Genomic DNA, 24068 nt, shown 5'->3' with positions numbered 1-24068 from the left:
TTTGCATTTGTGTGTTCCTGTGCTCATGGAGGCCAGAAGAACTTCAGATCTCCTGGAACTGGAATTACAGGTAGTTGTGAGCCGCCACCTAATGTGGGTGTCGAGAGCTGAACTCAGGTCCTTAGCCATTCAGTCATCTCTCCAGTCCTATGTCCTCTTTTTAAAATGTAAGTTCTAAGGATTCAGCTCAGGTCCTCATGATTGCAAGGCAAGCACGATTCCTACCTACTGAGCTATCTCCTCAGTCAACACGTCTTTGTCTCCACTTTCCAAGTGCTGTGATTAAAAACATGTACCACCATATCCAGTTTTTCAGAGGGTGGAAATAGAACCCAGGGCTTCTTGCATGCCAGACAGCATGCTGCCAATTGGGCTATGGCCCTCAACATAGGTTTTTTGAGTGGTGGGGTGAGCATTGAACTCAAGACTTTGTATATGCTAGACAAGCACTACACACTGAGTTATTTAGCCCATTAGTTTACTTTTTTACTTGTGTTTATTTTCATGTACATTCCTACCTAGGTCCTGTGTTGGGTACTTTCTTGTTTCAAATGTCAGAAACCTTAGTTAAAAAATGGCTTCAACAAGTAGAAATTTACCTCACAAGTATAATCATTAGCATATGAAATTGTCAGGACTTAGATATGTTCCCCCTTCCCCATTCCTTTCATTTTCACCTTATTGATGGTTGCTAGATTAATTTATTTGACACTATAGTGTATGAAAAAATATAATGTAATGTAAGCATGGGAAATAGAGGAGAAAAACAAAAAAGCTCATGGAACTTACATTTTAATGAGGATGAGAGAAAAGACAGATTAACATAGGTAAACATTTTATTATGTCTGAAATATTAAGTATTATGGGGAAAATAAAGTAGTGGACAGGATGAGAAGGGCTGTATTGCTTTAGTAACATAAGCTGATTGGGGCGGTCTCTCAGTAAGATGACTTTTGAGTCTTAAAGGCAGTGTGAGAATGCGGAGTGAAAAAGCTGTATGTGGGGATTAGCATTTTGGGAACAGGGAACAGTGAATGAGAAAAGGCTCTTGTGCTTGTGTTCATAGAACTGAACTGAAAAGAGGCATCAGGGCTGATCAGTAATAAAGGGCAAGTAAGCAAAGTAATGGAGTCAGGTCATGTAGGGTCTTGCATTGTGAGACCTGTTTTATACTTAGGTGAGAAGAGATATGCCTGTGGGAACTTTTGAGCAGAGAAGTGACCTAAAAGGCTTATTTCAGGACTGGGCCACCTACAATGACGCAGAGTGCTTACCTAGTATAGGTGAGACCTTGGGTTCAATCCTCAGCACCAAAAGAGGGGGTGGGGAAGGCTCATACTAGCTGCTTTATTAAGAAGAGAGAGGATAAAGGGAGAAGCAGCCCTACTATTAAGAGAAACCTAGCCGCCAGGAGAGAGGGTTTAGAGCAAGAGAGGAGTAGGAGTGAGTGTTGAAGTGATGCTTCATGTTTTCAGGTACAACTGAAAGGGTTTGTGGAGAGATTGATAGAGGGTGTGAGAAAAAGAGGACTTATATTAACAACCATAGTCAGTAAAGATAATTACCCACACACTTCTTTCATTTGGAATATAAACCTTTCCTGAATGAAGCCTTCATAAATTTTTCTCTCAGCTCATTTTGGCCATGACTAGGCATGTTTCTATGTGGTAGGTATAGCTGGAGCTGGGAAAGCAATACTGTGTACAGTCAGCTTCCTAATGGGAGGTGGACTCTATAACAAGGAACAAAGTATGAGGGAGGAGACTGTGTGATTGGGTAACCAATAGTGACATATGTTTTTTTGTTGGGTTGGCTATCCTATAGTGACTTGTAAATAGTCTTTGATAAGTACTTAAATTTTATATATATGTTTAAATGTATGTGCCTATATATTTGTGCATATATATTTGTGTATATTTATTTATATATAATATTAAAAATACTTTTTTCAGCCTAGACGGGCCTAGGACTGTTGATTCTTCTGCCTCAACCATTTGAGTGCTGATGTTACAGATATACACTATTTTTGTTTCATGAGTTGGTTTATAAACTGAGATGAGTTTTTAAGATTTGAAGTAAACAAAACAAAACAAGATTTGAAATAAAAGAAGCTCCTTTGAAAGTTACAAGTATGGACAGGCAACTGCAGAGTCCAATGCATAATTTGAATGTTGACTAATTTTTTTTTTTGAGACAGGGTCTCTCTTTGTATCCCTGGCTGTTCTGGAATATACTCTGTATATGATGCTGGCCTTAAACTCAGAGATTCACTTGTCCCTTCCTTCTGAGTGCTGGGATAAAGGCTTGTGTAACCACACTCTGCTTCTAGTCACTTTTTATGAAACTATCACTATGCATCTTAGAGGGGCTGTACCCTTTCTACCTGCCTATTGTTATTGTCTTCCAGCACTAAAGATGACCAGTTTTCTTTTTAATTTCTTCTGGTTCATTGGCCTTTCTTTCCTCCCCCCTTTTTCTTCCTGTATCCACAAGGCTGATAACTAGGTTATTTAGTATCAAAGGATTTTTGTTTATTGCTTCTATGTTATACTTACTGCTCTTCCTTCAATATAGAGGGGTGGTGGTGGTGTTCCGGCCCCCCACCCCCACCCCCGAGACAGGGTTTCTCTTTGTAATTGCCCTAGCTGTCCTGGAACTCTATTTGTAGAACAGGCTGGCCTGAAACTCACAGATTTAAGGTTTGGGTATGGGCTTCTCATCAGACTTTTTTGAACCTCAGTTCCACTGCTACTCAGCTGCCATGACCCAGTCCACTTTATTGCATAACTCTAATGATTTGTTCAGGGGAGGATATTCACATAAAGGTCAGCAGAACGGAGCATTTTGGGCAAGTTCATGAAGCCTAGATGATGTATGTGGAACACACTGAGTACAATGCCTTTATAAACATTTAAAGGGGGAATGTAATAAAATGGTCATCATTTTAACCTTTGACCAGGTGTTGATCACTAATAATCACTAGCTAGGTGAATTGTAAATGTAGAAGTAGGACCAAGAGGAAATAACGGAAATTTTGTAAAGGGAATGTTTAAAAAAGCCATCTTTGTTTCTTAGTCAAATGATGTAGGTCATTAGTAATAATTTGTGTGCTAGGTCATCCTTCAGTTGAGGGAATACTCTAAAGCTTTTCCTATTCTGGGCTTTCTTCTACATAGATAGTATTCACTTTGTTATACTTGGTAGACTACTTCCAAATTCTTAGTTGTGAACTTAAAAACATTTTCTTTCTTTTGGGTTTTTGAGACAAGGTTTCTCTGTGTAGCCCTTGCTGTCCTGGAACACTGTAGAGCAGGCTGGCCTTCAACTCAGAGATCCTCCTGCCTCTGTCTCCTGAGTGCTGGAATTAAAGGTATGCGCCACTACCCGCCCAGCTAAAACCACATTTTTTTTTCTAAGAAGGAAATTAACTTAGGTTTATATCATAAAATTACTAGAGCTACAACATCCCAAGACCTAAAATATATTCACTTATTTTTGTATGGAACTACCTCCACCCCCAGACCTATTTATTTGTTGCGTGTATGTGTGTTCTTATGTCGTGTTCATGCTAGTACCAGTGGAAGCCAGAAGGTGTTGTATTATTGTCGTTTGTTTTTATCTTTTCTGGATGGCCCACCACCCAGCTCCCAAATAAATCACACACTGAGGCTTATTTTTCCTTATGGATGCCTGGCCTTAGCTTGGCTTAGTTTCTAGCCCACTTTCCTTATCTTAAATTATTCAGTCTATCCTTTGCCTCCGGGCTTTTCCCACTCTCTAACTTCTGTAAATCTTACTCTTACTCCGTGGCTTGCTGTGTAGCTGGGTGGCTGGCCCCTGGAGTCCTCCTCCTTCTCTGGCTCCTATCTTAGGTCTCCCCTCAGTTTTCTCCTTCTGTATATTCTCTCTGCCTCCCAACCCTGACTAGCCTTTCTTTCTCCTGCCTTGGTATTGGCCAGTTCTTTATTAGACCATCAGGTGTTTTACACATGCACAGTAACACAGCTTCACAGAGTTAAACAAATGCAACATGAACTAAAGTAACACACCTTAAAATATTCTATTACAGTGTTGTAACCCCCTGAGCTGGAGTTATATACAGTTGGTTAAGCTGCCCCACTCAGGTGCTGGGAACTGAACTTGGGTCCTCTAAAAGGGCAGCAGCTGCTCTTAACCATTGAGCCACTTCTCCAGTTCTGTGGAATGTTTTTTATTGGAAAGACTGATTGTAGATTTGGAGGGAAAATCAGTTTAATGTGCATTATATATTAATGTATTCTTTTCTTATCAATTTTTCCCAGAAGAATATTTTTCCAGGTGAGAAGAGGATATGATAATTGAGATTTATCCACCTTTGAATGTTGGTGCTTGAACTCAGGAAGATTGTTTTTATTTTCAATGAAGTTTTGACATTGACTAGATGAAAGGCACTTTAAAATATCATTTTCTTTAGCCTTATATTGTAATTTGTCTTATAAACTTACAGTTTGGGACTTCAGAGATGCCTCAGTGACTACAATGCTTGATGGGCAAGTGTGAGAACCAGAGTTCAGGTCTTCAGAACTCATATGAAAGCTAGACAGATATGGCAGAGAGAGAGGATGTTGGGTTGTTTTGGTGTTCTCTCTCTCTCTCTCTCTCTCTCTCTCTCTCTCTCTCTCTCTCTCTCTCTCTGTGTGTGTGTGTGTGTGTGTGTGTGTGTGTGTGTGTGTGTGTGTGTGTGTAAGTTAGTGAGTAAGTGAGTAAGTGAGTGACTAAGTAGTGGTAGTAGAGACATGGAGAAGAATTGAGTAATAGTTACTCCTCTTTGGATGTAGACTAGTCTACTGAGGAACTGGTTAAATAAGAAGTTGACATTCTGAAGGATTCACTGTTAGTATTATGTATGTAGTGTTCTCTGTGTGCTATAGGTCCTCTTTCAAGTCCTCTTTCCACCCTTTAGTGTTAGTGTGAGACAAGGTTTCACTAGCCTAGCCTAGAACTCACTATGTAGCTCTGGCTGGCTTTTGAACTCAAAGTAATCTTCCTACCTCATCTTTCTAATACTGATAATACAAGAGTGAGCCATAATACTTCACTCAAAATCCCCTTACTGTTGAGGAATTCAGTAAGTGATGTATATGTAAATGATAATAAATCCAGAACTTTTCCATATCTAAGAATCGAAGTTCTTTGTTTTTCCTTTTGTGCTTCCCTTCTTTTTAAGAAGTCTTAAAATTCTACTCGAGTTGGATGGGTTGGAGGTGGGAAGGATCTAAGAGGAGTTGGGGGAGGGGAACTTTGATCAATGGCCCCCCCTTCCAAACTGTTGACCACAGCCACCAAATTTTCTCTAAGCCTGAATTTCTTTAATTAAAAATGAGGAGGAATTTGTGTCTGTTGCACTGACTTATCAAGAAAGTCCAGTGCTTTCTGTCTCTCTCTGACACACACACACACACACACACACACACACACACACACACGCACGCACGCACGCACGCACACAATTAGACACGCGCGGGCGGTCTAATTGGTTTGTAGTTGCTGTAGTGACCATTTTCCCCTCAGTATGAGAGTTACTCTTCATATTGGTGTGTGTGCTTCTCAACTTAGTTCTCACCAGGGAAATAGCTAACAAAGAACTTTTTAGTTTCTTCTTCCTTAGTGGTAGTAACAAAATACCACAGAGTAGCTACTTAAAATAATAGCCCCCCCCGTTTTTTTTCTTCATGGTTTTTGACGCTGGAAGTCCAAAGCCAGCAAGGTTGATTCTTTTTGGGCCTTCCTTTCAGTTTGGTTTACAGATAGCTGTATTTCTTCCTGTGTGCTGACATGGTCTTGCTTTTATGTTGAGTTGTGAAATCTTTTTGTTGAAAAATTGTGTGTGTGTGTGTGTGTGTGTGTGTGTGTGTGTGTGTGTGTGTGAGTGTGTGTACACCTATGTGGAATTCAGAGGACAACTTAGGAGAGTTGGTCTTCTCCGTTCATGATGTGGGCCATGAGTATCACATTCTAGTCGTCAGGCTTGGCAACAAGTGCCTTTACCTGCTGAGCCATCTCACCAGCGCCCAGTCTATATCTTTTTTTGTTGTTAATTTACAAAGATTAGCTTTATTCATTTTATCTGTGTTAAATATTTGCCTGAATGTATGCATGTGCACCATCTTTCTGCTCGTTACCCCTAAAGGTCAGAAGAGGTTGGATCCTCTTGAATTGGGTTAATGGATGGTTGTAAAGCACCATAAAGGTTTTCGAGCATGTCTCCACTGTCATAATCACTATTTTTTTTTTCAGAAAAGTTTCCTGTCTATATTTCTGATACCAATTTTCTGTGCTAAATTGCTTTGACAAGATGCTTCAGAAAAGCATCTTAAGAGAGACAGGTTTGGGCTGGGTGGTCATGGTGTACACCTTTAATCCCAGCCCTTGAAAGCAGGAGAATCTCAGTGAGTTAGCTAGCCTGGTCTACATAGAAAGTGAGTTCCACGACAGGTAGGACTGCTAAACAGAGAAACCCTGTCTTGGAAGGGAGAGGAGAGAGAGAGAGAGAGAGAGAGAGAGAGAGAGAGAGAGAGAGAGAGAGAGAGAGAGAGAGAGAGAGAGGTTTATTTTAAGTCATAGCTTTAGATAATTCAGTTGCTTGAACAAAACGTGGTGGTGGGAGCATGTGGTAGATTAGGTTCTTCACACCAGGGTGGACAGTAAACAGAAGGACGCTTGGGGCTCTGACTCTTTTGACTTTTCTTTCTTTCTTTCTTTCTTTCTTTCTTTCTTTCTTTCTTTCTTTCTTTCTTTCTTTCTTTCTTTCTTTCTTTCTTTCTGCCTTGCCTTCCCCTTTCCCTTCCTCCCCCTCCCTCCTCCCCCTTCCTTCCTTCCTTCCTTCCTTCCTTCCTTCCTTCCTTCCTTCCAGACAGGGTTTCTCTGTAGCTTTGGAGCCTGTCCTGGAACTCACTAGACAGATCAGGCTGGCCTCGAACTCACAGAGATCCACCTGCCTCTGCCTCCCGAGTGCTGGGATTAAAGGCTTGCACCACCACCACCTGGCTGAGCTTTCTTTCTTTTTCTCCTTTTATTCCATAGGATCCCCAGTATATGGAATGGTGCTGCCCACATTTTGGACTGATCTTCTGTCCGTTGATCCTGTCTGAAAAAGCCTTTCAAAACAAAACCATGCCAAGCGTGGTGGTGCATGTCTTTAATCCAAGCACTTAGGAGGCAGAAGCAGGTGAATCTCTGAGTTCGGGGTCAGCTTGGTCTACAGAGTGAGTTCCAGGACAGTCAGGGCTGCACAGAGAAACCCTGTCTAAAAAAAACAAAACAAAACAAACCCACAATTACCCTCATATATATGTATTTGTCCAGAACCTGAAAAATGTGACCTTGTTGGGAGAAATATTGGAAGGAGATTCTTTAATACAATTGGGTTTAGTGAGGTAACCCTAGAATAGGACAATCTCTAAGTCCAGTGATGGTTGTCCTTGTAAGAAAGAGACCTAGATACTGACACACAGGATGTTGACCATTGGATAAAGAAAGCAAAGACTGAAATTAGAAAGCCATAAGATAGGCCAAGGATTGCTGGCACTACCAGAAACCAGGAGACAAGACACAGAACAGATTTTCTCTCAGAATCTACAGATGGCCACATCTTTGTCAGTGACTTGAGTTATTCCAACTTCCAGAAGTGTGACAGTGTTCACACTTTTAAGATATGCTGTTTGTGACATCTTGTTATGGTAGCTCCAAGAAGCTTATACAGCTACCTACTACTTTAGTTTAACAGGCAAATTCACCCTGAAAATAATTTAGGGTTAAGTAGCAGATTCACCCATTTAGCCTTTCCTATTAAGTATGATTGAAAATGAGACAAAAATTATGTAGTCTTTATTCCAGAATGTATTTTCCTCATTGGAAGTGTTTTCCAGCTTTCACTGAAAAGATTGTGCAAAAGTTTAATGACAAGAAAAACCATACTAAAATGCAGCTTTATCATTTTTGTATCAATAGCATATGAATGAATGTGGTGTATCCTGTCTTTACTAGGGTTTTCTTATTTGACAACAGTATGATCATAGCCATCTTCCACCTGGCTCTGGATAGCAAGCATCTCAACCTCTTATTTGAAAACACTTCGTAATTCTTGAACTCTTCTTCATCTCTGGATATCACATGTATTTTATCTCCAGAACCAAACTTCTTAGACAGTTCTAATCCATCATTTATGGCTATACTTTCTCTTCTCTTTCTTCTTTCCTCCCTCCCTCCCAGTTTTTCAAGACAGGGTTTCTCTGTGTGACAGTCCTGGCAGTTCTGGGGCCTGTTTGTAGACCAGGCAGGTCTCAAGCTCATAGAGATCCACCAGGGATTAAAGGAGTTCACCACACCCAGCTCTACTTTCTCTCATTTCTAATTCACCACTGTACTTTCTGTAATCTGTTTGATATTAGATTGTCACATTCAGACACTGCAAATTGTGGGGACCTTCACAGGTATCTCCTACGACAAGTATAACTGTGGACGTTACACAAGCCTTCTTTTGGCTTCTGTGGCTGAAAATAACTACACCACTACCTACACTACAAATAGCCAGTGACTGTCTTCATGTCAGTAAACATAGCACTTTCATACATAGAGACCCAAAAGCGGATCTTTGATCATCTGGTTTCTCCTTCATATTGCTCTAACTACACTGGAACTGAATGCATTTTTGTTGTCTTACTCTTAACTCATTAATCCTATTTCTGAGAACATTAAAAAAATGATCCATGGGCTCTTGATCATCCTTAAACCTGTTTTACTTAAACATTTATTCCTCTCTTACCTGTCAAATCCAACTCTTTGCAATATCCTCCTGTTTATATCTTTTATACTAATGCCAGGTAGATATTTTTGAAAATACAAATCTGCTTCCACATTCATCTTATCATTCCTTTCATTTAGTAGTTATGTAGAACAACTCCTTAAAATTGTTATACCTAATTTTTTCCAATTTTGCTTTATTTTCATCTTCAATTTTTCAAACCATCAGAAAAAAATTTCAAGGAGTACAAACAGTAGACATTTAAAAAAACATTTTGTTTAAAATGAGCATGGTAGCACATGCCTATGATCCTAATACTTCCATTAGGATAGCGTTGTTAGGGGTGGTGACTTAGCTCAGTTGGTAGAAATCTTGTTCTGGGTTTGAGCCCTGCATGAAACTGGGCATGTGTGGCTGGCAAGATGGTTCATTGTGTAAAGGTGCCTGATGCCAAGCTTGAAGATGTACATGGTGAAAGAAGACTAACTTAGAGCTTGTTCTTAGATCTCCGCATGCCAACACACAATAAATGACCAAGAATGCAAAATCAGGGACTCAAGAAGTGGTTCACCAGTTCAGAGCACTTGCTGTTCTTACAGAAGACTTGGTTTAGTTCCTGGCACCCACATGGTGGCTCACCACCATCCATAGGCACATGCAGGTGCTTCTAATGTATATGCCTCTAATACCAGCACTTAAGAAACAGATGAAGATTTAAGGACAACCTGACACACATACCAATTTCTAGACTAGCTTTGGTTATGTGATTGTATCACAGTGAAACAGCAATTTTTTTTTTTTTTTTTTTTTTTTTTTGGTTTTTTTGAGACAGGATTTCCCTGTGTAGCTTTAGATCCTGTCCTGGAACTCATTCTGTACACCAGGCTGGCCTCTAACTCACAGAGACCCTTCTGCCTCTGCCTCCTGAGTGCTGAGATTAAAGGCATGTGCCACCACTATCCCACTGAAACAGCAATTTAAAAAAAAAAAATGCAGCTGGGCCGTGGTGGCGCACGCCTTTAATCCCAGCACTCGGGAGGCAGAGGCAGGCGGATCTCTGTGAGTTCGAGGCTAGCCTGGGCTACAGAGTAAGTTCTAGGACAGCCAGGACTGTTTCAAGAGAAACCCTGTCCCGAAAAACCAATAAATAAATAAATAAATAAATAAATAAATAAATAAATAAATAAATAAATAAATAAATAAATAAAATAAAAATAAAAAAATGCCATGCTAATAGATCTTAAGGAAGTTATGGTAAACATAATACAAAATTGTTAGCATTTAAAATAAATTAGGTATCTTGTATTCATACATTCTGTGTCCAGGGATACACAGCCATAGATTGGAAAGAGGCAATTAAAAATTGCATTGCTAACAAACATGAGATTTCCCTGTCATTACCTCCTGAACAATATACTATAATATCTCTTTGCATAGCATTTGTATCCTATTAAGTGTTGATTCTAATGATGATTTTATGGGCAGGTGCAGGTAGCAGTGGCATATGCTTGTAGTCCCAACTACTTGGAAGGCCAAGGTGCTGGAAATCACTTTTAGCTAGAGTTAAAGATTGGTTTGAGCAACATATCCAGATTCCATGCCAAGAACATGACATATGAACTACAAGAGCAAAGATTATATGCAAATATCAGTTCCCATGTCAAGAAAATGACATGAACTATAAGGCAAAGCTTTATATGCAAATATCAGACCATATTTATGAGGGACTATCTGAGGCTTTTGGCATAGGAAAGTCTTTTGGAACTATCCAAGAATAACTTAATGTTTTAATTTAGAATTTTGGGAAGGGCTTCTGGGTAGTAGTTGTGGGGATCAAATCCAAGGTCCTAAATATGTTATGGAAGATGACCTTGAAATGTATCTTATTGCCTCTACAAGTGCTGGGATTATAGGTATGTGGTAACATGCCTGGTTTTATGTGTAGATCAAATCCAGGACTTCATGAATGCTAGGTGAGCATTCTTGTAACTAAGCCACATCCCCAGCCCTAGAAGTACTTTTTTTTGGGGGGGGGGGCTTAAGCTCACAGAGATACACCTGGCTCTCCCTCCTGAGTGCTGGGATTAAAGGCGTGTTCCACTATCCCCCAGCTAGAAGGAAGTACTATTTTGGGGAAAGTGCTACATTAATCATTCTATAATATAATAGTGTTTAGGGCACAGTGAGTCCTTTGACCAGTGTCGTTTGATTTTTGCATTGAAGATAGCCTACAGATTAGTTTACCAAACATTTATAAATTTGAACTCAAATGAGAAATGTTTTAAAATTCAAATACAATTTTTTTTTCTGATAAAATCCCAGGTATTTTTCAGGTTCTAATGCAGTTTAAAAAAAAAAAGGGGAGGGGGAGGGATGTGATTACCTTGATTAGGGCATGTCTTAAGGTTTCTATTGCTGTCAAGAGACACTATGACCCCAGCAACTTTTATAAAGGGTGGCTTATAATTTCAGAGGTTTAGTCCATTATCATCATGGTGAGACATGGAGGTGTGCAGGCAGACTGGTGCTGGAGAAGGAACTGAGAATTCTACATCTTGATCCATAGGCAACAGGAAGTAAACTATGTTACTGGGTGTAGCTTGAGGATAGGAGACCTCAAAGCACAACCTACAGTGACTCACTTCTTTCTACAAGGCCACACCTACTCCAACAAAGCCACACCTCCTAATAGTGCCACTCCCTCTGGGGGCCATTTTCTTTCAAACCACCACAGGGCATATTCATGTTTTTTAAAGCGTGTATATGATTATTTAAATGTATTTATTGTTGTAGTAGGCTGGAGGAATGGCAAGTGGTTAAGAGTGCATACTGCTCTTGCTGATGACCCAAATTCAGTTTCTGGCATTCATATGGTAGCTCACAACTAGTTCCAGGGACTCTGATGCCTTTTGGTTTCCCTGAGTACCAGGTATGAACATGGTGTGCATATACACATGCAGGCAAAACACCCATACACATTAAGATATCCTAAAAGAAAATTTGAGCCATATGTTTACTTAAATATATCTACTTGAGTGAGACTGAAACAGTGCTGTATGTGTTCATCATAAAGTAACAAATGATACAAATCACAAGTACAATGATAATCATTGGAAACTATCTTGTATTTCTTTCCACATATTTTTGGCTTGTAGATAAGACATGTACAATGAAACATAAAGACATAGGAATATTTGCTTTTTTATTTTTTGAGATAGGATAGCATGTATCCCAAGTTTGTCTTTACCATCTGTGCAGGTAAAGATGGCCTTAACTTTTGATTCTCCTGACTCCTGCCAACTGCTGTTGTTACATGTATGCACCACTATGCTTTGTTTGATGTGATTCTTGGGACAGAACCCAGGGCTTCATGCATGCCAGATTCTCTACAACTGAATGTTTTTAATTTTTTGTTGTTTAGGTCAGTGGTTTTTTTTTTTGTTGTTTGTTTTTTTTTTTTTTTTTTTTTTTTTTTTTGAGAGTCAGTATTGCTGTAGCTTTGAATGTCCTCAAATTTGTTATTTTATTAACTCAAGCTCTGGAATGATAAGATTATAGACGTATGCCACCATATCTGGCTGGTATAAATTTTGGTTTTTTGTTAAACAAATGTGAAAGGGGGGTGGAGAGATGGTTTAGAAGATGCATTGTTGGGACTGGAGAGATGGCTCAGAGGTTAAGAGTACTGACTGATCTTCCAGAGGTCCTGAGTTCAATTCCCAGCAACCACATGGTGGCTCACAACCATCTATAATGAGATCTTGTGCCCTCTTCTGACCTGCAGGCATATATGTATACATAATAAAATCTTTAAAAAAAATGCATTGTCTGCTCTTCCAGGTTCAATTCCTAGCACCCATATGACAGCTCACAACTGTCTGTAATTCTAGTTCCAAGGGCCCCACATACAGACATTCACTCGGGCAAAACACCATTGCATACAAAATAAAAGTAAATAAGTTATTTAAAAACATGTGATTGTACACATTTTCTTATAATATTGTCTCTACCCACCCACCATGTACACCTTGAATTCCTCTTTAGCCCAGACTGGTCTTGAACTTGTGACTATCTTCTTTCCTTAGCCTCTGAGATGCTTGGATTTACAGGTATGTGCTTGGCTTTATTTTATTTACCTTATTTCTTGCCCTTTCCTGTTTTACTTATTTTAAAAATTTTTGTCTAACCTGCACTACATAGTGAATTCCATGCCTAGCCATTGCTGTATAATGAGACCCTGTCTAAAAAACATACAATATTTGTATGTGGGGTTCACACATGCAGTTCAGAGAATAACTTTGGGAGTTGGTTCTGACCTTCCACCTTGTTTTTGAGCAGGGTCTCTCATGTTTCTGCTGCTGGGGTACATATACCAGCTTCTGTTTCTACCTCCTATTTCCCAGTGTAGCAGTCCTGGGTTTACAGATGCTTGCTAGTCCATCAGGACTTTTACATGGGCTCTGAGAATTGTCAGACTGGTCAGGTCTATGTAGTAAGTGCTTGTACTTACTGAGTTATCTTCTTGACCCTCTTATTTTTAGGATAGGGTTTGTTTGTTTAGCCCTGCCTGGTTTGGAATTTGTTAGGTATACCACACTGGTCCCCTGCTATAACTCCTCTGCCTCCCGAGTGCTGGGATTACAAACCTGTGCTACTATGCCCTGCTAATTCCCGAAGATGTCTTTTTTCCTTTCTATAAAATGTTGATTGTTGTGATGGCACCACAGAGTACTGTTAGAACTATGGTGGCTAAATCGCAGGCTTATCACAGTAGCTTAGTCTTGGCTTGATCTTTTATGTCAGCACCTGATGTCCAAGCATTGATGTTTTGCCACAAAGAGAAGAGGTGATGGATTGAATGTTACAGGGAGATTTGAGGACAAGTACTGGGTGTGGAAAAGAAGCTTCTGTTGGTATTGCTTGCATTTCAATCATATGTAAGGGAAGTTGCAAAATGTCAACCAGCTGCATGCCTAGGTGAAAAAGAAGCCAGTCAGACTGCCAGTGTACTTTATGCAGTGCCTGGTAGAGTTCACAAGTCCCTTGACCTTTCAGGGACTGTTTCTGCCTGTTGTCTGGATGATGGCAATGAGAAATCAGAAGTATTCTTTTAGTAAAAATGTGTAAATGTCTTACTAGTTATGAAAATACTTTAAATAGAGACTGTCCTCCCCCCCCCCCCCCCCCCCCCCCCCACCTCGTTTCAACATCTGAGGCCCAGTGAGTTCTAGCACCAGACTTTGACTTCGGCAGTCCTTACATAGGACCTGTGCTTTAATGTAGTGAAGGTTCTGAACGCACCAGCACACTTCTACTGAGCTCGGTCTGAAAGAAAGCTTTCTTCTGCTGATAGCTTTCAGCACAGGTCTTCGTGCTAAAATAATTCTCTCATATATATGGCTTTCCACTTGCGATCCCTCCTCATCTTTTAAAAATTAGCCACATTCCTTCCTAAGGAAATCCTTCCCCTTTACTCTCTTTTTTAGAAAATTCTCTGTTTTGTAAAATTGCTATATGTAAGTATGTAGAGAATAATATAATGAACCCCTATACTATCATCACTTACCTAAAACAGCAACACACACCAGCCTAATTTCATTTATTATTTTTTGATAAAATATATTTTATGGAAAAAAATTTTTTTTTGGTTAAGAAATTGAATTATATATTTTTATATAGTTTTTTTTATAGGTAATAGAAAGTACAATGGATTGTCACTCAGTTGAACAACTGTCATTTTAGGGATTTTTTTTTCATCTTGCACCATATTTTTAGTAACTGGTGGTGAGCTGGAAGCATAGAAACTGCTCCATAGTTACAGGTGTATATATTTTTTTTTTTTTTGGTTTTTCGAGACAGGGTTTCTCTGTGTAGCTTTGTGCCTTTTCTTGGAACTCACTTGGTAGCCCAGGCTGAAGGTGTATATTTAATATATTTGAAAATTCAAATAATATATTCTGATTATGGTTTCTCCTCCCAGATCCTTCCCACTTCCCCATCCATTTAACTCCAGGCTTTCCTTTTCCTTAGAAAACAAACACAGCCTTATTTCATTTATACTCTTGTCTTCTTGTGTTACTTTGAACCAAGTTTCAGCCATAGTATTATTTCATTTATAAGTATTTTAGAATGTAATCTTTAAAAAGTAAAGATTTTTAAAAATCCTAGTTCTAACTTCATACCTAAAAAAATTAAGCTAAAATTTAAAAAGAATATGTGGGGACTGAAGAGATCTCAGTGGTTAAGAGCCCTTGCTGCTTTTGCAGAGGACCCAGGTTCAGTTCCTAGCACTTACATGGTGGATTACCCTATAACTCTAGTTTCAGGGGATCCAACAACTTTTTCTGGCCTTTATAGGCACAACACACATGTGGTTCACATATATATACTCAAGCAAATGCTCATACACATAAAATAAAAATAAATCTTTAAAAACAAAACAAATCAAAATATATGTGTATGTATGTGTGCCTGCTTGTCTCTATGTGTACCACATGTGCAGTTTCTACAGAGACCAGAAGAAGAACTAGAGTTACAGGTGGTTCTGAGTCATCAGATGTGATTCTGGGAATCAAACCCAGAACAAGAAAAAGTACTCTTAACTATGAACCATTTCTCTAGCTCTGAAATAAAATTTGGGTTTTTCTGTGTAATAGTCCTGGAACTTGCTCTGTAGACCAGGCTGTCTTTGACCTCACAGAGATCCACCTACCTCTGCCTCCCTAGTGCTGGGATTAAAGGCATGCACCACCACTGCCCTGCTGATAGAATACTTTTTATAAGTAGCCCTCCTGTCTCCCTTTCAATTGGCTTGTTTTGAAATGGGGTCTTGCTATGTTGCTCAGGCTTGCTCTGTAACCTGGGTTCAAGTGATCCTACCTCAGTTTTCTGAGTGTATCAGGCCTGGCTGCCTGTGTTGATGTCCACTCTAACTATTCTTATAGAGAAGGCAGTATAAAGGTTTAATTCTTTCTCCTACTTTACTTTCACTTAGTTTTAATATAATCAGTGTGTTCATTAGCAATTCCCAGCACAGTGATAGATTTCTTCTTCTTCTTCTTCTTCTTCTTCTTCTTCTTCTTCTTCTTCTTCTTCTTCTTCTTCTTCTTCTTCCTCCTCCTCCTCCTCCTCCTCCTCCTCCTCCTCCTTCTTCCTCCTTCTCCTTCTTCTCCTCCTTCTTCCTTCTTCTTCTTCCTCCTCCTCCTTCTTCTTCCTTCTTCCTCTTCTTTCTTCTTCTTCTTCTTCTTCTTCTTCTTCTTCTTCTTCTTCTTCTTCTTCTTCTTCTTCTTCTTCTTCTTCCTCCTTCCTCCTCCTCCTCCTCCTCCTCCTCCTCCTCCTCCTCCTCCTCCTTCTTCTTCCTATGTGCAGGAAAATATTGGAAGCACACAAAAATGCTATGATTCCTTTTAAGGTATTACCGGCTAGTGGAAGTTCAGTGCAGTGTGATAGTGCATGTACATGTAGGGAGCTTGTAGCAGAACCACTAAGCCAAGTCAGATTAGAAAAGCATTATGGGTTTTATCTGTACCTGTTTGATTGTTGAGGGGTTACTGGAGAAGATAAAGGTTACTTTGCAGGCAGAGGGGGTAGCTTGTGTAAAAGCTGCACCAAGTGAGTGAGTTTGTAATAGAAGGAATACAGTTTGCTAAGAGTTTAGCAAGCCTGGTACCAGTTAAGAGATGAGACTGCAGAGGTCTTTTAAGACAATCTAAATCTGATTTAGCTGTGAAGGTTGGGGAGAGACATTGCAAGTTTTAATCTAAGTGATAGACATATAAGAAGTAATGTACTGGGCTGGAGAGATGGCTCATGGTTAAGAGTATATACTGCTCTTGCAAGAGGACCTGGGTTCAAATCCCAGCAGTCACATTGGGTGGCTCACAGCTGCCAGTCACTCCAGCACCAGGAACATCAGATGCCTCTGGCCTCCACAGGAAACTGCATGCACATTTCACATTCTCCTTGCTAGACATGTATCACGTATGTAAAAAGAAAGAGGGCTGGAGAGATGACTCAGAGGATAAGAGCATTGACTGCTCTTCCAGAGGTCCTGAGTTCAATTCCCAGCAACCACATGGTCGCTGGGAATGGACATGGTCGCTCACAGCCATCTGTAATGAGATCTGGTGCCCTCTTCTGGCCTGCAATCATACATGCTATATACATAATAAATAAGTAAATCTTAAAAAAAAAAAGAAAAGGAAAAAGTGATGGCTCTGGCAGGACTGAATTTGGTGTGTGTGTGTGTGTGTGTGTGTGTGTGTGTGTGTGTGTGTGTGTGAACTTTGTATACAGTCTTCATTTTCAAAATGATGTTCCCATTCCTTTCTCACACCTTCCTCATGCCTTCCTCTCCCTTACTATTCTGCTGCCTTCTAGAATCTTAGTTTTTCAAAGATGACTAGACTGCTACTCAACTCCAGGGAGGCTACCTAGAAAACAGGACCCCCAAAAAAGACACAGGGATCGCCCAATGACAGAGAAATGGATGAGATCTACATGAACAACCTGGACGTGAGTGGGGTAATGAAGGGCGAGGGTCGAGGGAAAGAGAGCTTAGGGGAGCGGGAGATCCCAACTGGATCAAGAACAGAGAGGGAGAACAAGGAATAAGAGACCATGATAAACGAAGACCACATGAGAATAGGAAGAAGCAAAGTGCTAGAGAGGTCCACAGAAATCCACAAAGATACCTCCACAATAGACTACTGGCAATGGTCGAGAGAAAGCCCGAACTGACCTACTCTGGTGATAGGATGGCCAAACACCCTAATTGTCGTGCTAGAAACCTCATCCAATGATTGAGGGAACCAGATGCAGAGAGCCATGGCCAGGCCCCAGGTGGAGCTCCAGGAGTCCAATTGGCAAGAAAGAGGAGGCTTTGTATGAGTGAGAATTGTTGAGACCAAGATTGGAAAAAACACAGGGACAAATAGCCAAACGAATGGAAACTTATGAACTATGAACCAATAGCTGAGGAGCCCCCAACTGGTTCAGGCCCTCTGGATAAGTGAGACAGTTGATTAGCTTACTCTGTTTGGGAGGCATCCAGGCACTGGGACCAGGACCTGTCCTCAGTGCATGAGCTGGCTGTTTGGAACCCGGGGCTTATACAGGGACACTTGGCTCAGCCTGGGAGGAGGGGACTGGACCTGCCTGGACTGAATCTACCAGGTTGAACTCAATCCCCAGGGGAGTCTTTGGACTGGAGAAGATGAGAATGTGGGGTGTGCTGGGGGGAAGCTGGGGGTGGGGTGGTGAGGGGAGAGAACAAGGGAATTCGTGGCTGATATGTAAAATTAAATTAAATTATAAAATTAAAAAAAAAGAAGAAACAAACAAACAAAAAGAATCTTAGTGTTTTGTTTTGTTTTCTAATGTTCGGCAACCGGCAAGGCTAGAACTGAGGTTGTTTAAAAAGTGATTGAGGCTGGAGAGATGGCTTAGCAGTTAAGAGCCCCTGTTACTCTTGAAGAGAATCTGGGTTTGATTTCTAGTGCCCACATGGTAGTTCACAACCACCTGTAACCTGTGACCACCAGTTCCATTGGATCCTATGTCCTCTTGACTTTGGGCACCAGGCATACGTGAGATGCACAAGCATACACACAGGTAAACATTCATATTACATTTTAAACAAAAGCCATTGATTGTTAAAGAGTCTCTGCTGTTGTCTTAGGATCAATTTTTCATGTTGATCATAGTAATAGGAATAAAGATGGTACATATAAGTGTAGGTAACTACTGTACACATAACTGTAGTAGTAGATATGATATTATTACATGTAGTAATTGCCATGCTATTACATGTAGTAATAGACTTCGATACATTTCAGTTTTAAGCATTCACTTTCTGTAGTTCTCTCTCTCTCTCTTTCTCTCTCTCTCTCTCTCTCTCTCTCTCTCTCTCTCTCTCTCTCTCTCACACACACACACACACACACACACACACACACACACACACACACACACACACAAGCTTATAACATCTTTCCATCTAAGTCTGTGCTTTTATCCAGTAATGACACACTAACCCCCATGTTGCCACCCAAGGAGCAACATGCCAACAGACTGGTAAAGCCATAGAATATGTGGCAAAACATAGATTAATAGAAATGGTTTAATTTAAGATATAAGAGCTAGCTAGCAAGAGACCTGCTATAGGCCATACAGTCTGTAATATTAAGCCTCTGAATGATTATTTTATAAGCTGCTGATGGACTGCAGGGCAGGGTGGGACTGGAGAGAACTTTAAACTACACCCCCCCCCCACACACACACACAGCATGGCCTACAGACATCAGCATGGCTTCATGTGGCCCCACAGATCACAGACATCTGCATGGCCTTCAGTGGTGATACGCAGCCTTCTCTCACATCTGTCATCATCAAGTCTCTAGCTCTGACTCTCTCCAACACACACACACTCACACACACACACACACACACACACACACACACACACACACACACACACATATATACACACACATACACACATACACACACACACACACACACACACACACACACACACACACATATATATATATAAAACATAAATGAACCACCAGCTTTTGGTTGTAAATTAAAAACAATAAAACTGTGTTGTCTTTTGCAGTTAATAAACAAGATGTTGCCCATTGAGCAGCTCTTTCAGATTTCACTTAAATTAATTTTTCTGTTGGTGATGAACCCAGAGCCTTGTACATGTTAGATAAGTACTCTACCACTAAGCTGTATAGCCTGTCCTCATCTTTTATTCTAGATTATTATACTGATAATTGAGATTGGATCACATTCGTAACCCTGGCTAGCTTGGAGCTTGTTATGTAGACCAGGCTGACCTCAAACTCTTAGAGATGCAACTGAGGGCAGCGTTAAAGGTTTGAACTACCAGGCCTGGCCACTTACATAAGGTGTTTGTTGTTGTTGTTTGTTTTTCCTTTTAAATTTCCTGAATCTTTTATTACAGTTTTTTCTTTGCACCATGGGCTGGAGAGATGGCTCAGCCGTTAAAGGCTAGGCTCACAACCAAAAATACAGTTTTTTTTTAAAATTTCTATGTTTCTAAGTGTGCATGCATGAATGAGTCATCAAGCACTTATGGAGGTCAGATGGCAGCTTGTAGGGCTTTGTTTACTCCTTTCACCGTGTGGGTCCCAACTTGGGATCAGGGTTGGAGGTAAGCAAGAACCTTTCCTCACTGAATCATCTTCTGGCCCAATTACTTGAGATTTTCAGTAAATTTAAGTTTCACTCAATGTAGAATAAAACCCTTTTTAAGTATGAACTTTGTAAAGGAATTTAAAAGCTACCAGTGGATACAGAAAAAGTCTTGGAAAGATCAGTTCAAAGAGAGAGAAATCCTGAATCAGTACTTCCAAAATAAGATATTTATTCACTTTGTTCTGTCCTCGAATTCAGGCTTTACAGAAGAGAATATTTTATACTTACTACTTGATGCACTGTTATGCTGGGGAAAGCTTAAATTTTATGTTATACTTTCCAAATGTGCTTTATATCTAAGTGATCAAATCGAAGCCTTAAATTTCAACATTTATCTGGGTGTGGTGGTGCTTGCTCCACGTCTCAGTAGTTGGGAGGATGAGGCAGGAAGACGAGGAGTCCAAGGCCAGCTTGGGTTACATCTGAGAATGTCTCAAGACAACCAAGAAAAAATTTTAGTGTTTAACTTTATGTGGGTTTTTTAAAAAAATTATCATTATTTTTTGCTGTAGGCCTCGAAGTAGAGGAAAATCTACAGTGGAAGATGAGGACAGCATGGATGGCCTGGAGACGACGGAAACAGAAAACGTTGTGGAAACAGGTATTGGATTTTTTTTTTCAGGTATTGGATCTTAATGAGAGTTTTGAAAGAAATACATAATGATTTGTACTTATTTATATACTGTCCATACCGTTTGTATAGAAATGTCCTGTGTTAGAATTTGTCTGTACACAAAACTCTTCCATCTGTTTTGATGTGTACTGATAGAGTGAAAAACAGGTCTCTTTCTCAGTTTTTCCCTTGAATCCTTATTTAATTTGAATCATTTTGTATATATGAATTTCTCTTATGAAAGCAAAATTGCAAGTTTATGCCTTTAGTATGATAGGTCATAGTATATTTCTGACTTGGGAACCATCAAGTATTTGTTCAAAGCTTATTTTGTTGGTATGAATATGGAGGAAAAATGTTTGTATAGTTGTATAAAGTCCTGGGTTAACCCTTAGTTTCTGTTGTGCTCAGCCTTTACATATCTTAAACATACTGATGTGTACCTTAAATATACCTGCAAGAGTGGATCAAAAATAATTTCCAAAACACTCAAGTTAGTCATTTAATAAGTTGTGGGATTCATGGTGTGAGTAGAAAATGTCTACATGGGATAGTTTCTTCTGTCAGTGTTTTCTACACTTGGATGGCATCTTGATGGCTACTCTTCAAGATGAGTATTATCTTGATGTTTATAGAATCTCATAAAGTTTCTTAGAAAAAAATTAAAAGGTTGCTTCATTTTTTCTAAAAATAGTATTTCTTTATGTGTTTGAACTTTGCCTGCATGTATATATGTGCACCTTGTGCATGTGGGGTGCCCAAAGAGGTCAGAAGAGGATGTTGGAGTCCCTGGAACTGGAATTACAGGCAGTTGTGTGCCACAATGTGTTTGCTTGGAATCAAACCTAGATCCTCTGGTGGAGCAGCCAGTACTCATAACCACCAAGCTGTCTTTCCAGCTCCACTTTATCTTTTTTTTTTATTATTATTATTTTTAATTATCGTGTGTGTATTTGTGGGTGTGGGTGGTCAGAGGACAACTTGTGAAAGTTCTCTTCTTCTGCTATATGAATTGTGGGAATCAGATTTGGGGCGTGAGGCTCGGCAGCAAGCTCCTTTACTCATTTAGCCATCTCTCATAAGTGCTTGCTTTACTTTTAAGATATTTTCTAGAAAATACTTTATGATTATTTTCATTTTATTTATTTTTGAGACAGGATTTCTCCTGGCTGTCCTGGAACTTGTTCTGTAGTTTCAGGCCGGCCTCAAACTCAGAGATCCACCTGCCTTTGACTCCTGAGTGCTAGTATCAAAGGCGTTTGCTAACACTACCCAGCTCTTTATGATTATTTCTTATTATGTGAGAATAGAGTTCTTGGAAAGCCTTTGTATACTTTTCCTTTCTATTGCATTTCTTTAGTTACTAGAGTGGCAAAGTGAAGCTTGGAGATTTGAATCTCCGTGCCCGTCCCCCCTTTTTTTCTAAGAATTATTTATTTATTATGTATACAGTGTTCTGTTTGTATGTATGTTTGCACACCAGAAGAGGGCACCAGATCTCATTATAGATGGTTGTGAGCCACCATGTGGTTGCTGGGAATTGAACTAGGGACCTCTGGAAGAGCAATCAGTGCTCTTAACCTCTGAGCCATCTCTCCAGCCCTTTTTTTGTTTTTTAAAGACAGGATATCTCCGTGTACTCTGGCTCTCCTGGATCTCATTCTGTAGATCAGGGTGGCCTTGAACTCAGAGACCCACCTGCCACTGCTTCCTGGAATTAAAGGCATGTGCCACTACATCCAGCTCTTTTAAAAATTTTAAGTGACATTTTTAACATGATTATCTTATAAATTCCATTAAAATGGTGCCATCCAGCAATCTTCTTAATGTACCCATCAGTATTCTTGTTTGGGTATTCTGTTATTGAGTGAAGATTTCTATGTTATTCTTTGTTTGTTTGTTTGTTTGTTTTGTTTTGTTTTTTGTTTTTTTAGTTTTTTGAGCCGGGGTTTTATTGGTGGAAGTATTAAGGCAATTCCACGTAATTAAAAGGGAGGTTTTTTTTGTGAGGTAACTTACAAGTAAAGGGATAGGCTACAGGGTCCAGCAGAGGTGAAATGCAGTCCAGCAATGTTCTCTGGAGAACTCTGCTTGGTCTACCTCCAGTGTGCAGAATCCAGGAACCAAGAGAGCTGGCCCATCCGGATCTCAGGTCTTAAGGGCTCCTGTCACAGCCCCGCCTTGTAGGCGTGACAGTTACTGGAAGCTTCAATGGGGGTAGTACTTCCAGATCAAAAAGCTGGAATAGCTACCCACTATATCTCCCCCTTTTGTCTAAATAAGAAAGTTCTAACCTAATACAAAACTATATACAATAGGAATGATTATCAAATATTGTCCAGGAGGAATAAGGGATAATGACCTAGATAAGATGGAACTACAACCAACACGAACAATATCAAACAAGAGACATATATTAAAATCCACAGCTGTCTGGAGCATGGGTAGATGGCATGTTACAGAGATCATTCCAAAAGGTGCCCTATCCTGAAGAACCTGAATCTAATACTTAATATGTTCTAGCTAAGATAGAAGATTGTAGCTGTTAAGTCTTCAATCCCATCAAAGACCCAAGAAACAGGAGAAGGATGCAAACAACTTTTAGAGACAGCTGGCAGCCTGGACAGTCACCTAATGTTTCTCAGCATTGTTGGTGCATTCAAATTCACTATAGGCCTAGAATATCTGACAGACCATTTTCAGAAGCAGGAATTCTGAAAGACCATCTTACCCTATCTTGGCAGAGTTCAGTAGTCTCTTTTCCTTGAGTCCCGCTTGTGCAGAAAGGACAGCATTCATATTGTCAGCAGTCGAGGCAAGGACAGTTCTTTGCCCAGTAGGCCATTTTGTGCCAAGAAGAACAAACTTCCAAATGGAAATGTCTTAGAAGCCCAGCATTCTCTCAGGATCAAATTGGTGCTGCCAGGAGCAATTGTGTCTCATGTCAACAGAATTCTAAGTTATTTAAATGTCATATTCTCTAGGTCTATGAAGTGTTTGAAGATTACCTGTCCATCTGACCTATGTATCTGTAAATCTGGATAACCTAACTAACGTAACTATAGAGATGACAAGCATAGGTGACTATAAATCTGTAAGTCTTATCTACCTGAATAACCTAAGGACTAAGGCTTCATGTAAACAAGGTAAACAGTCTGTAAGAAAATGTATGGTAAAAGGACAATGACTTCAAAATTGTTACAATACACAAAATATCTTTAACATAGGTAGGAATATATAGTGCAATATGACAGTAGTTCTAAATATATATTAATATACAAAATATCCTAAACAGAGTTAGAACATACATACAGTATGACAGATATAAATTTGCATTTGTATCAATATACAAAATATTTTAAATAAGAGTAGAAATATATGTACATGACAATAAGTATAGTTTTGTATTTGTATCAATATACAAATTATCTTAAACAGGAATAT

The 24068-nt window shown here is 39.7% G+C and overlaps 1 protein-coding gene across 15 annotated transcripts in view; it reads left to right on the top strand.

Moving 5' to 3' along the window:
- Kmt2c (lysine methyltransferase 2C) overlaps positions 1-24068 on the top strand; it is a 230470-nt gene that overhangs the window by 32664 nt on the left and 173738 nt on the right. For all 15 annotated transcript variants that reach the window (XM_052719471.1, XM_052719463.1, XM_052719473.1 and 12 more), the window contains exon 2: positions 20524-20612. In XM_052719471.1, coding sequence (XP_052575431.1) covers positions 20524-20612 — 89 coding nt within the window. The remainder of the gene's footprint in view (positions 1-20523; positions 20613-24068) is intronic.

This window comes from Peromyscus californicus, unplaced genomic scaffold (assembly GCF_007827085.1).
Source record: "Peromyscus californicus insignis strain IS unplaced genomic scaffold, ASM782708v3 Scaffold_6__1_contigs__length_162567912, whole genome shotgun sequence".
NCBI classification, from domain to species: Eukaryota; Metazoa; Chordata; class Mammalia; order Rodentia; family Cricetidae; genus Peromyscus; species Peromyscus californicus.
Note: the sequence above shows the minus strand (reverse complement) of the source record. Positions and strands in the feature narration are given on the sequence as shown.